Here is a 12,532-nt window from a genome sequence, read left to right on the forward strand (position 1 = left end):
TGATAACTTAATATAAATGAACTTAATTACTTGATAACTTAATATAAATAAATTTGTATTTAATGCAGATATACTGACTAGAGAGTGGAATAGTACAGGACTTAAACAATTTCATCATTGGTCATCTCTGCACAGACTTATTGCTCCAGCTTGGCTTCTTAACAACATTGGTTTCCCCCCAACCTTACATACATCACTGCATGCCTGCAGTCGCTGTGGCAGCTTCAAGCCCATTTTTCTTGTGCTTTCCATGCCGGCTTTCTCCCCACCTGCATCCCCCATCTGTGAGTGCTCTATCTTGGCACCCCCAGTCCCACCCTATGCCTCTCTCCATGATGGATCATATGGGGTCCTTCTTCCCTTCCCTGCTTTGGCAGTTTGCACATGTCCATCTGCTGCCCCACCCCTAGCTATGTCATTGCCCTTAAATTGGGCAACCAGGAGACAGAGCCATGTATCATCCCACTGGCAGGACTTGATAGCAAGCAGGAGGGTGTTGCCACCATCACCACTACAGGATAAAGAAAGGAAAGGATCCTTCTGTATCAAAGAAGAAAAGGGCTCAGGAGAGTGTGTGGGTGAACAGAAAGGGAGGTTGGGAGAAGGCTGAGTCCTCCAAGCCCACCAAGCAAAGGGAGCCTTTTCACTCCTGGGAGCAGCAGCATCCTCTCAAAATGAGGGTGTGGGCACTGCTACTTCTTTCTCTCATCTATAGGCAAGCAGAGCTTTCTGTTTGCTATGGTGGGTTAGAACAGCAGACTGTTTAGGCGAAGGTGCCGGTTGTAAAGGCACAGAGCCGGAAGGAGGATGACAGAGGGCTGCACAGAAACTCACTATGTCAATATACTGATGTTGCTCTTGTGGAAGAAAAAAACAACAGCCCAGGACTCTGTGGTGATGCAAGAGCTGACATAGGAGAACATCAATCTTTCATTGACTCCGATGTGTAAAGGAAAACCTGGCTTGAACATTTAGGAAAATCTGGCTTGAAAACTTAGAAAAACCACGAAAGTGTGTAAAGGAAAACCTGGCTTGAAAACTTAGAAAAACCACGAAAAAAAGCAGGGTAAGGTTTGTAGAATGGAATCAACCTTTGAAACTGTGTGACATGATGCAAAAACAGATGAAATACAGAGCAAAATGTTTAATACAGAAATGGCCCCTGTGTCTCCTAGGAAATTCTAGAAACTGTATGGGTAGGGGGAAATGCAAAGGATCTCTGAAATAATCAGGCTTCTCATTAGTTGCAGTTCCCAAGGTCTTGTGAGAGAAATTATTACAATATTGTATAAAACAAATTCATAATTTAAATATCCTCTTAGATAAGGCCTGCTATGTAAATACTACTATATACTTTGCAGAGGGGAAAAAACACCAGAGTTACGTATTAGGTAGGTTTCTTTTATCCGGAAGATTTCTTCATTTGATCTTGAGGCTAATATATCAATTAGACAGTTTTCCTCTGTGCCAGCTCCCTGCATTTGGGTGGAAAAGAAACATTGCTGGTATAAACATTGGTTTCAAATACAATTAATAGATTTAAAATAAGTACAGCATGCTGGTTTCTGTAAAAGCACTTTCTAGTAGTATCTTTTCAAGTTAATGTTTCCTGGGAAGTGGTGATTTTATCCCATTTGCTTTAGGATAGAATTGATCAGACCACCTAAGCCTATGACAGTTTATCGGTATGTTTTTACATTTAAGCGCACAAGTAGTTCCTTTGATGAAACAAGATTGAAAGTGAGATAAATAATCTCTTAGCACAGTGAATTGTGCTAATATTAATTACATCCTTGGGGAACAGTAAAGAACTGTTGTGTACACAGCACTTAATATCATGGCATGTGTCTGTTAAGACTGAAATCCTATACACATTTTCTTGGGTGTCAGTAATCTCGTTGAAATAAGTGCCACCTAACTAAATAGGCATAAATATTGAAATATTTGTTTTTAATTAATAAAGATGTTTGTATCCCACCTGTATATCTAGGGCAAGGTCCTCAAAGTGGGTTAGAACCATTTTAATCAAATCAGTCTATACAACAATAAAACAACAAAAACCACTTAGCCAACCGGAATTACTTGTGTCACTAGCTTTTGGTATGACTTGATTTTTTTTTAATGTTTAACTAATTGTGCAGACTTCCAGATATATCCATCGTAACTGATACATTGTATGTATCAATCAGTAACCCCTCTGCTTAGATCACAGTTTGTTCATAAACTGTGAGCAGGACCCTCAAACCGGAAAAGAATCTTTGATTGTTCTTCAGACGTTCACATTTAGAAAGAAAATGTGCATGGGAATTCTCACACTTGCCTCCTTCCCTGTCCTCCACCTGTCCTCCTTGGATATTTTTAAGGAATCATTTCCCCCCCCCCTAATAGAGCTTTTTCAGACCTGCTGGGGAGGGGCTCTGCTGCATGCTTGTCTCTCTTGTCTTGCCTGGCCCATTTTGCCTGGCTAACCCCAAAGGCTGGATTCAAAATATTTTGCCCTGCCTGTCACCTTCCCCCATCTGTTCATCCAGTATACCCAACAGGAAAGACTTATATCAAGCTTGCTGGTGTGTGGACCTGACCTGGAGAAGCTGCTTGTCTTGTTGTCTCTACTGGTCCAGTCTTGGCCATTTTGTCTGCTTGCCTGACTCCCAAATCTGAGCCTGTTCAGTGCTGCCATTTCTGAGCATGCGCCACAACAATGTGTTCCATTGGTTGATTAATTGTCAACTGCACATGTACAAAAACAGCACACAGTCTACATAGTTGACTTGAAATGGTGCATGACCTGCTGATGTCAACCCTAAGGTGTATGCAATAAAGGCCAAGAAATTCCGAACATGCATCTGTAGTAGTTACTCACACAAATGCTACAGTGAATGTCCTCACTACAGAGATGCAAAATTACTCGGAATGCTGGGGTGGGGTGGGGGCTGTTTTTTGGATTTGCAATCAAATTACTGAACTGATTGTATGAGGTGTTTGACTTGATACAAAACCATGGATGCGAATAACGTCATAAAAATGTAATCAGCATTTGAACTTCCCTTATTTGCAGTGTGTATTTTGTAACACTGATTGCCTCAATTATTTGTTCCCATTTCAAATTTACCAACACCCAAATAACATTAAGCTATCCGGGCAAGGTTGAACAGACAGACAAGCCAGACAACAACTGCTTGTCATGCCTTGGTTCAAACTATTGGAAGATTATCAGTTAAGAATCCTTATGTATGTACCTTCATAGCATGCCAGAGCTCATGGGCATCAAAGGATGCAGGTGGATACATCAGGCCAACCATAACTTCCTTGAAGTGATGTGAGAGAGTTTCTTTAAGAACTGTAATCAAATCCTTGGGAAAGGAAAATTAGTGTTATGTTTCTAATGATTCTGTGCAATAGAGTATGGAGTCTTGAAAACAAATACACTAAAACTGGATTTATCATTGGAAATGCAATGGTTTGATATAAGACCAATAGAACACAGTCATTCTCATCTGTAGTAGAAGTTCAAAAGTTTTGACTCAGTGAACATCTCTAAGCTGAAAAATGCCTTCCCACATGTATCTATGAGGACATATCATAGAATTTCTAACCCTTATCCTCAGCTTGGGACTAAAGAGAGCCAGTGTGGTATAGCAGAGTGTCAGACTAGGATCTGGGTGACCTGGGTTTGAATTCCTACTCTACTATGGAAGCTTGCTGAGTGAACTAGAACCGGCCAAGCACACACTCTCAACCTAACCTGATAAGGTTGTTGTGAGAGTAAAATGCAGCAAAATAGAATGCTGTAAGCCACTTTAGGTCCCCATTCAGGAGAAAAGTGAGTATATGTGAAGTAAGTAAATAATAGATAAATCAAAATATAAAATGGAAACATCAAAGTCTCATGAGACCAGAGTATTCTTTTAAATTCCTAACGAAATAAGCTTCCATTTTGGTTCATGTTTCTCTTTCCCACTCCTTCCATCTTGATGCCAGGACCCACTCTTGATGCCAGGACACACTCTTTGAGGTCATTAGGCCATAAAAAAGGATTCCTGGCTATTTCCAAGACAAAGGCATGGTAGATCTTGCTTAGTTATGCCATGCTAACTGAAGAGAGGCTTGGCTTGGCTTGCCTAGCATTAGTTCTTCAGATCATTAATCAGATAATTGATCAAGGCATCTCTGTGATTGGTCGGTGTGCCTTTAACTACATGAAGAATGTATCACATTGATTTTTTTTTCTAAAGAACAGGCTTCTCACCAGGGCCAGCTTAACTTTATAGGTGACCAACCTTGTAGAAGTATCTTGCCTGCCACTATAACAAGAAATCTCTTACTGCTGTTATATAGTGACACAGTGGAGTATAGAACTTGAGCCAACAGCACTGAGGGGTGAGAGGCAGGGAAAATGGGCTTTCGTATCTGTTTAGAAGATTTGTAGGTCAACTCTCCAGACCTGCTCCAGGTGGCAATAAAACAAAACTAAGCAGACAATAAAAACAATAGAAACAAATCATGGCAATAAAACAATCCATGCCAATAGCATCAGTAAATCAAACCAAGTCAATAAACAATACTAAGAGAAACAGCCAATAAAAGCAAACCAGAGCATAAAAACAGATAAAATGAAGAGTTCTAAAATAAGATTGGGAAAACAGTCCTCAGGCTAGGAGCAGACCATAAGGTGGCTAAAAAAAGATGGAACCCTTTGTTAAAAGCCTGAATAAAGAGAAATGTTTTGGCCTGGTGCATAAAGTAAAGGCTGTTTTAGTATCGATCAGGGCTGCAACTAGATAGTGAGCCACATTCACACCTACACATATCTTGCTGACCAAATATAGCAGTAAGCCTTCAGATCCATGTGTAAGATGTAGCATTGGGAGGATGGGGTCATTCGCGGATGAGGAAGGAAGTGCTGTGAGAGGCAGCTTGTCACCCATCAGCTTGCCTTAGGCTGCGATCACACACACTAAATAATCCACTTTCAGTCCACTTTCCAACTGGATTTCGCCAGTTCACACAGTAAAATCCAGTTGGAAAGTGGATTGAAAGTGAATTATTTAGTGCGTGTGACTACAGCCTTACATCCCCTAACCATGGTTGTATCTACATCTATCCTATGAGTAGGAATGATATGTTATGATAAGATCACACACACTTATCTAAATATGTAACTATGGAATCAAATTTAGGGTAATCTCCATATACTAAAGGAGTGATGGAAGTAGATCCTTACTCAGAAAAACATTTCCGTACATGAATTAGCCTTGATGGGTTGGAATTTCTGCCTTCCTCTCAAACCATCATTTATCTTGCATTGATCCCCGACTTCAGGTCTGGGTTTTGATTGACTGAATTGAACTGCAAGGGGACGTGTCCTCCGGCACAACTTGCCTTTAAGTACTTTGTTGTGAATTGTGTATGATTATTTTCAGTACCAGGGGATATAGCAATAAAGAGGTAGTATAAACTATAAATGAAATATAGTACCGTTAATGCAAAAGCTGCTCTCAGAAGGCGAATAATTAAAGGTAACCATGGGCCCCATGCATATAATTAACATAGCAGACATAGCAGCAATGAGGAAAGAGACATACAAATTAAAAATGAATTTATGGTGAAGAAACAATATGTAATCTTTGCTGAATGCACATTAGATACATTTGACAGCCACTAAATCACACGTGGAATGGAAATTAATTCATTAAGACATTCACTGCTGACAGCATGCCTGTAGGAAAACTGATTAATAATACAAATGGAGACTAATTAAAAATTACCCCCTGCAATTGGAACTAGAGTAAATGGAGAAGAGCAGTGACAAATAAGACAAGACAACTCTGAGTTGTCATTATTAACATTTTCTAATTATCTTGGCTATGAGAAATCAGGGAAGGGTAATTGTAAGAAGGCATCTCAGAGAGGTTTGTGCAGATTTCTAAACTGCAGAACAAGCTTGGATGGTACTTTAATAGAAACATGTGGTTTAGCTTGTATCTTTTTTTTCCCATGTCATCCTTTTGCAGTTTGGAATTCATGCTAATGCCACAATTAACAACTTCTTTATGATTAATTTCCCCCATTTTAGAAATAAAAGTGGTGAGACTAGCCTTATTGTTTTACAATGAGCTATGTAAAGCATAAATTGGAAGAAATAAAAGCAAAATTGCATCCAAGCTCAAAATATACATGAGGCAGCACTAAAGAATATATTGTATGTCATTTTCAATGCATTTAGGCTGACATGCTTGCATTTACATTGTTAGTTCCAGTTAATTCAGTGGGAATGAGCTACTTTATGGGTCTGTATTCCATTTTGAATGTCCTATGGATTGCAACCATATAGCTCATTCATAAAGCGTGCTCATCTCTGTTCAGCACTGCTGTTTTGTCTGCCAGCTACCTCAACCTTAAACCTTTCTTGTCTATGGCCTGTTCTAGGGTGTGTCAACCCCAGCTGCCTCAAGTGGGAATGTCTTCTGCATCCCCGTGGACACCAGTCAGTAGATGGAACCGATCATGATCTCTGGCTGCAGCAGTGAAATACACAGTTGTTCTTCATGATAGCACCTTGTTTATGCCCCACATAAAGACCACAATGTTGGCCCATTGTGAGGATGAAGATATACCAAGATTTCCCCTGCTTAGCCCATTTAGCAATTAATAATAATCCTTGCTTTACATAGCAACCACTTTCGTCACAGTTGGGTGTAGTAGGTACAGTGTCAGGTCTGGGAGGCCTGTGTTGGTCCTCGTTCTTCCATGATGCTTACTGGGTGGACCTGTGCTGGTCAATCTCTCTCAGCCTTACCTACTTCAGAGGGTTGTTGTGAGGATAACACTGGGAAGGACAACTGCCAGAGCCCTTTGGAGGAAAGGCTGGATAAAACTTCACTAAATAGACATCCTTTCCATTTTATGTGTTTGCTACAGAGAACCTTAGTGTAACACTGACATATTTGCAGCTAACACAACAGCAACATAAAGTGTAGAGTGGCCTTGATAGTCTGATTTAGCAGGATATACACCCATCTAGAAGCACCTTTTCAGCCCCGCCCCCAACTACCTGGCTGGCCTGAGTTTCCCATCAACCGTAGCTCTTGACCAATCATGGCTGCGGTCACATGGAAAATTAGCCACGCTAGAGAGATGGAAGATAGGCGGAGTTTCCGGGTGCAATCTCACCGGCACATCTGGGAAGTGTAGCACTCCTGTTGCTCAACCGAGGCTTCCCGCCGAAGACGCGCAGCAAAAAACTAGTACCTTGGAGGTACTAGTTTCCGGAAACCGCGGGGCAAGGGCGGGCATCTGATTGCGTTTCCGGTGGAATCCCGTGGCATCCGGCACCCGCCCATGTCCCGTCGCAAAGAAGGTTTTTTTAAAAAAGTCTCCACAGGATGCGCACAAGCACCCAACGGCGCAAGCGCATACTTGGGTTAAAAAACCCCCAACAACCCCGTTTGCCAGGGCAGCACCGCTTCTTGCCGCACCGTCTGATTGGCACCTCCCTGGGCTCCCCACCACCACCACCAGATGTCGGCGGGACCTGTGATCCTGCGGCCGCGCAGTAGTTCGCTCTGGGGCAAACAGCCATGCCCCCCGCAATATCCGGCCCGTGTGACCGGGGCCCATGATGAGTTTGTCCAAGAGAGAGTGCACTAAGTGGTGACATGGACTCTGTATTTTGATGTGCGTACAATCTGTCTAGTAGGCTCTAGTTTTGCTAGCCTGAGGCTGTTCTTTCATAAAGTCCTCAGCTGGGCCACGTGAATATGACCAGGATCTAAAGAATTGCACAATTAGACCTACATCCCTAAAGATGCTTTGACCTTGAGCTCTTGTATAGCCACTTCCAAATCTGCATGGAAAACAAATTTTGGAGATTGTTATTGCAGAAACTATGATACAGCATGGAAGTGTGTATCTGTTTGGAAGGGGATGCTGTTCAAAGAAAACAAATATTTTACTAGATGAATATGATGCTCCCTCCTATATTACTTGATATGGGTCTTGAAGATAAGCCTAGGGCAAGATCAAAGTAATAGGAAAATGGGATAAGTATCTCCTGAGGTTACAGACAAGTTTACTACTACTGCTAATCTTACAACATACAGAAATATGATGGTCATGAAACAAATACTTGTACACTCATGTATAGCTATCCAATCAGGAAGCAACACTCTTGGTTACGCCAGAAATATTATATATAAATGGTAACAGTGATTGGAAAGGGAGACTGAAAAGTAGAGAAACGAGAGCAAAATTAATGTAACCTACCCTGCCATACATGTTCCTGTAAGCCTCAGCAATCATGAGCCTCTGTGCATTGCAGCGCTGTGTTAGAATATCAATCAGCAGATCTTTATTGCAGTCTTCAAGGGGAAGAAAATATAATTATTAGATTTGAAACAGTGATTTTTATTTACTGTGCTGGTTTCATCGGCACTAGCTGATGACTGCTGTGCTTTACTCTGCCTATGTTGGGTGCATGTTCTGCAGAACAATATCAACAGATGACTATCCTACTGGCATTTACAGACACTGGTTGTATTTAGAGCACTAACCGATCTAAAGAATTGCACAATTAGACCTACATCCCTAAAGATGCTTTGACCTTGAGCTCTTGTATAGCCACTTCCAAATCTGCATGGAAAACAAATTTTGGAGATTGTTATTGCAGAAACTATGATACAGCATGGAAGTGTGTATCTGTTTGGAAGGGGATGCTGTTCAAAGAAAACAAATATTTTACTAGATGAATATGATGCTCCCTCCTATATTACTTGATATGGGTCTTGAAGATAAGCCTAGGGCAAGATCAAAGTAATAGGAAAATGGGATAAGTATCTCCTGAGGTTACAGACAAGTTTACTACTACTGCTAATCTTACAACATACAGAAATATGATGGTCATGAAACAAATACTTGTACACTCATGTATAGCTATCCAATCAGGAAGCAACACTCTTGGTTACGCCAGAAACAGTATATATAAACGGTAACAGTGATTGGAAAGGGAGACTGAAAAGTAGAGAAACGAGAGCAAAATTAATGTAACCTACCCTGCCATACATGTTCCTGTAAGCCTCAGCAATCATGAGCCTCTGTGCATTGCAGCGCTGTGTTAGAATATCAATCAGCAGATCTTTATTGCAGTCTTCAAGGGGAAGAAAATATAATTATTAGATTTGAAACAGTGATTTTTATTTACTGTGCTGGTTTCATCGGCACTAGCTGATGACTGCTGTGCTTTACTCTGCCTATGTTGGGTGCATGTTCTGCAGAACAATATCAACAGATGACTATCCTACTGGCATTTACAGACACTGGTTGTATTTAGAGCACTAACCTGCCTTTGATGTGCTGGTGTACTGCTGACAAATAGTTAGCATTATCAGATGCACTACCATATTTCTCAAGGGCACATCAAGAGAATGGATAATGGCTTTCACAGAGCAGGAGCCTAGACTTCGTGTACAGATTTATATCTGCCCCTTGTTTGTTGTGCTTATACATCCCACAAATACTGATTAAATCTGATTTCTGAGTGTTATGGTTATTTACCATTGAATTCTGGGTTGGAATGGCAGGTACGTGTGTGCAGAGAGATTGTAGAATACCTACAAGAACTTTTTTAGTTTGCTGTTTTCTTTATTCTGGCTTCTGAGTAATGTTCTGAATTTCAGCAGCCTTTTTTTGTTTTTTAAAAAGACAGCATATGGTCACTAGTTTATGACTGGCAATTATAACTGCTTCCTAAAAGCATAAACAGTGTCTGCACTTTAAAGCAATGATTTTCAAACTTTTCAAACTGTGTTGTGGCTAAACTGGGATTTCAGAAGCTTATTAGGGGTTCCTTGGTAAGGAGATCATTAAGGGCTGATGGTTTATCTGGAAGACAGCTTGCCCACCACTGCTTTTGATCTTTCCCCCCCTAGTGTGCAGCAACTGCAGAGTAATTGTATATATGTTCTAGGACACAGACCCAACAGTTCCAGCCAACACCCTCATGTGAAGTGGGAGTGGGAAACATTGTAGGGTCCAGAGTCTTCAAAGAGGCTGGTGCGTAAAGATTCTTCTACCAATACGTTTAGGGATGTTTGAAAACCACAGCCTTTAAAAGGAGAAAAAAAATAACTGTGATGTATTTATTTCCAAGGAAGCCAGACATTTCCTATGACTTATATTTAATGATCTTACTTGAGAAAGAAAACCTGAATCACTCCAGTTAAAGCAGAGATTAATAAAACTCTGTTACCTGACATTCAAAAGAGAATGAAATCTTCAGTTTTAGTGAAAATAAACATCCTCATCTACGTTTTGCAAACTACTAGGAATTAAGGTCCCACTCCCAACTATTTTCTCATGTACGGTATTCTTGCTTGCTTGGTGGTCACAATACCTAACAGTGCTTATAGAATGTGCACTTTTTTTTTTTTGCACAAATGGTGCTTGATTGAAATACACAAAAAGATGCATATGTAGGGGTTTCCAGCTTTGGGTTGGGAAATACCTGGAGATTTTGGGGGTGAAGCCTGAGGAGGATGGGTTTTGGGAAGGGGAGGGACTTCAATGGACTCAATGCCATTGAGTCCACCTTTCACAATGGCCACTTTCTCCAGATCAGTTGCAATAATGGGAGATCTCCAGTCACCACCTGGAAGTTGGCAAACCAATGTATATGGATGAGTTTTTATGATCTGGTAAAGGAAAGGGGAGTACTTGCATAAGAAGGCCTTTGTGCCGATGCATTATGTTGGCTAATTGGAGGCCAGTATAATTCAAGATGTCTCTGGCTGTGGTAGGCTGGGGGGTTTGGAGGTGTGATTTGCATTCATCTTGATGACAACATCAATCCCATGAAGCTCCAGATAACTCTGAATATATCTGATGAAGTTTACTGCAGTCTGGAGACATCCCTAAACCATACTAGGGTCTTGCAACAAAAATCTAGAAGCTGATGCCAAGTAGACTTTGTGGGTTCCTCCATGGAGCCCGAACCTGAGTCCAGAATCAGCACAGGAGTTTGGGGCAAATGCTTTATTATATATCTAGGTCTGCTAAGCCATTTCCTGAAAAGGGTTCTTTCCATTCCTATTTTCGCATTTTAAAAGATCTAATGATACATTCTCAAACTACTTTTTAACATTTGGAGAGTCTGAAAAACATTTGGGAGGTGTTGTGTGGCATTTTTTGAGATGAACACTTTTAGGGAGGCTTTGGATGCCCTCTTAGATTGCAGTCCTGCAGTGCAATTCTAAACAGAGTTATACCATTCTAAGCCTAATGTCCTCTATAAACCTAGAAGGATGTAATTCTTTAGAATTGCACTGTGTGCTTGCTTATTGTAGCAACAAGTAGCACTTTAAGTGGAACATTGGCTTTCTTTAAAATGCATCCATTTTTAGGATATATAATTTAAGTTTCTATTTTTTTTCCTGTAAAGAATTGGTAAAAAAAATATTGTCTATGATTTGCTAGAAAAGTTGTCACAGGATTTTGTGACTACTTCATGTGCTATAATCCCCCAAATTACAGTGCTTGGTTTCTTTGATTGTAAACAATTATTTGCATCATGTCTTTCTTTTTAATTATATCATGAAGGGGGGGGAAGTATATCTCTTTCTTTTAAAGTGAGATTGGTGATAAATGCACAGCAGGATTTAAGAAAATGCCACACTAAAGGTTATAACTCTCAGACATACAAACCTAATCCTTGTACAGCACTTCCTAGCATCTGGGCATCCATAACAGGATCAAAAGTTGGAGCTGGGAAGATTGTTCCCTGAATCTGTTGAGAAGAAAAGAATAATATCAGACTTTTCACACATCAAGCTTGTGGGAAATGGCCTAAGAAAGTAGGAGAAGATTTCAAAGGGTTTTTGTTTGTTTGAGTGCAAGTTGGGTAAAAACAGATATAACAGCTTAACAATGCAGTCCTAAGCAGTTACATCCTTCTAAGTCCATTTAAATCAATGGGTTTACAAGGGCGTAACTCTCCTTAGGATGGCAATGTAAGTGTGGTGTATGTGATTTGTGTGTCTGAATGTAATGAATGTGCAGTCATATTAGTTCTACTACACTTAAAATGTGCCATATGTTTTTGCTCCATGATTAGTGTACAGAAATGCTGCATAGGCCTTTGCTCCATGATTAGTGTACAGAAATGCTTTTAGTGAGAGAATGTTCAGCTATTACTTAGTTGTTTTTTTGGGGGGGTGGAGCTCCAAAGAGCTTGGGGTGGTGTACATGGTTCTGCCTTCCCTTTTATTCTTGCAACACCCCTGTGACTAGGTAGGTTAGTCTGAGAGCGCCCACTCCACTTATATTTTATTCTATTTTATTTTAGCTTTTATTGCGATGAAATGACACTTTCCCTGCATTCAGACCACATGTGATCCTCCCACCTCCAAAGATGGCCCTTTCATTGTGAACCTGTTCTGTGAGCTGTGTTAACAACCATATTGGTTAACAACTGTGGCATCACTAGTGATGAGTGACACAATTCATTCCCTTATCATTTTGTGATATTCACTCCAACCCC

The 12,532-nt window shown here is 40.6% G+C and overlaps 1 protein-coding gene across 1 annotated transcript in view; it reads right to left on the reverse strand.

The window, feature by feature from the left end:
- Positions 1–11,779, reverse strand: part of ANXA10 (annexin A10) — a gene marked incomplete at its 5' end in the record, with an annotated part of 30,697 nt that extends 18,918 nt beyond the window's left edge. The window contains 4 exons of the mRNA XM_015416236.1: positions 1,385–1,475; positions 3,240–3,353; positions 9,051–9,145; positions 11,698–11,779. Of these exons, the coding sequence (XP_015271722.1) occupies positions 1,385–1,475; positions 3,240–3,353; positions 9,051–9,145; positions 11,698–11,779 (382 nt within the window). The remainder of the gene's footprint in view (positions 1–1,384; positions 1,476–3,239; positions 3,354–9,050; positions 9,146–11,697) is intronic.
- Positions 11,780–12,532: the final 753 nt, after the last annotated feature.

Source organism: Gekko japonicus, unplaced genomic scaffold (genome assembly GCF_001447785.1).
Source record: "Gekko japonicus isolate JY-2015 unplaced genomic scaffold, Gekko_japonicus_V1.1 scaffold593, whole genome shotgun sequence".
Classification (NCBI taxonomy): Eukaryota; Metazoa; Chordata; class Lepidosauria; order Squamata; family Gekkonidae; genus Gekko; species Gekko japonicus.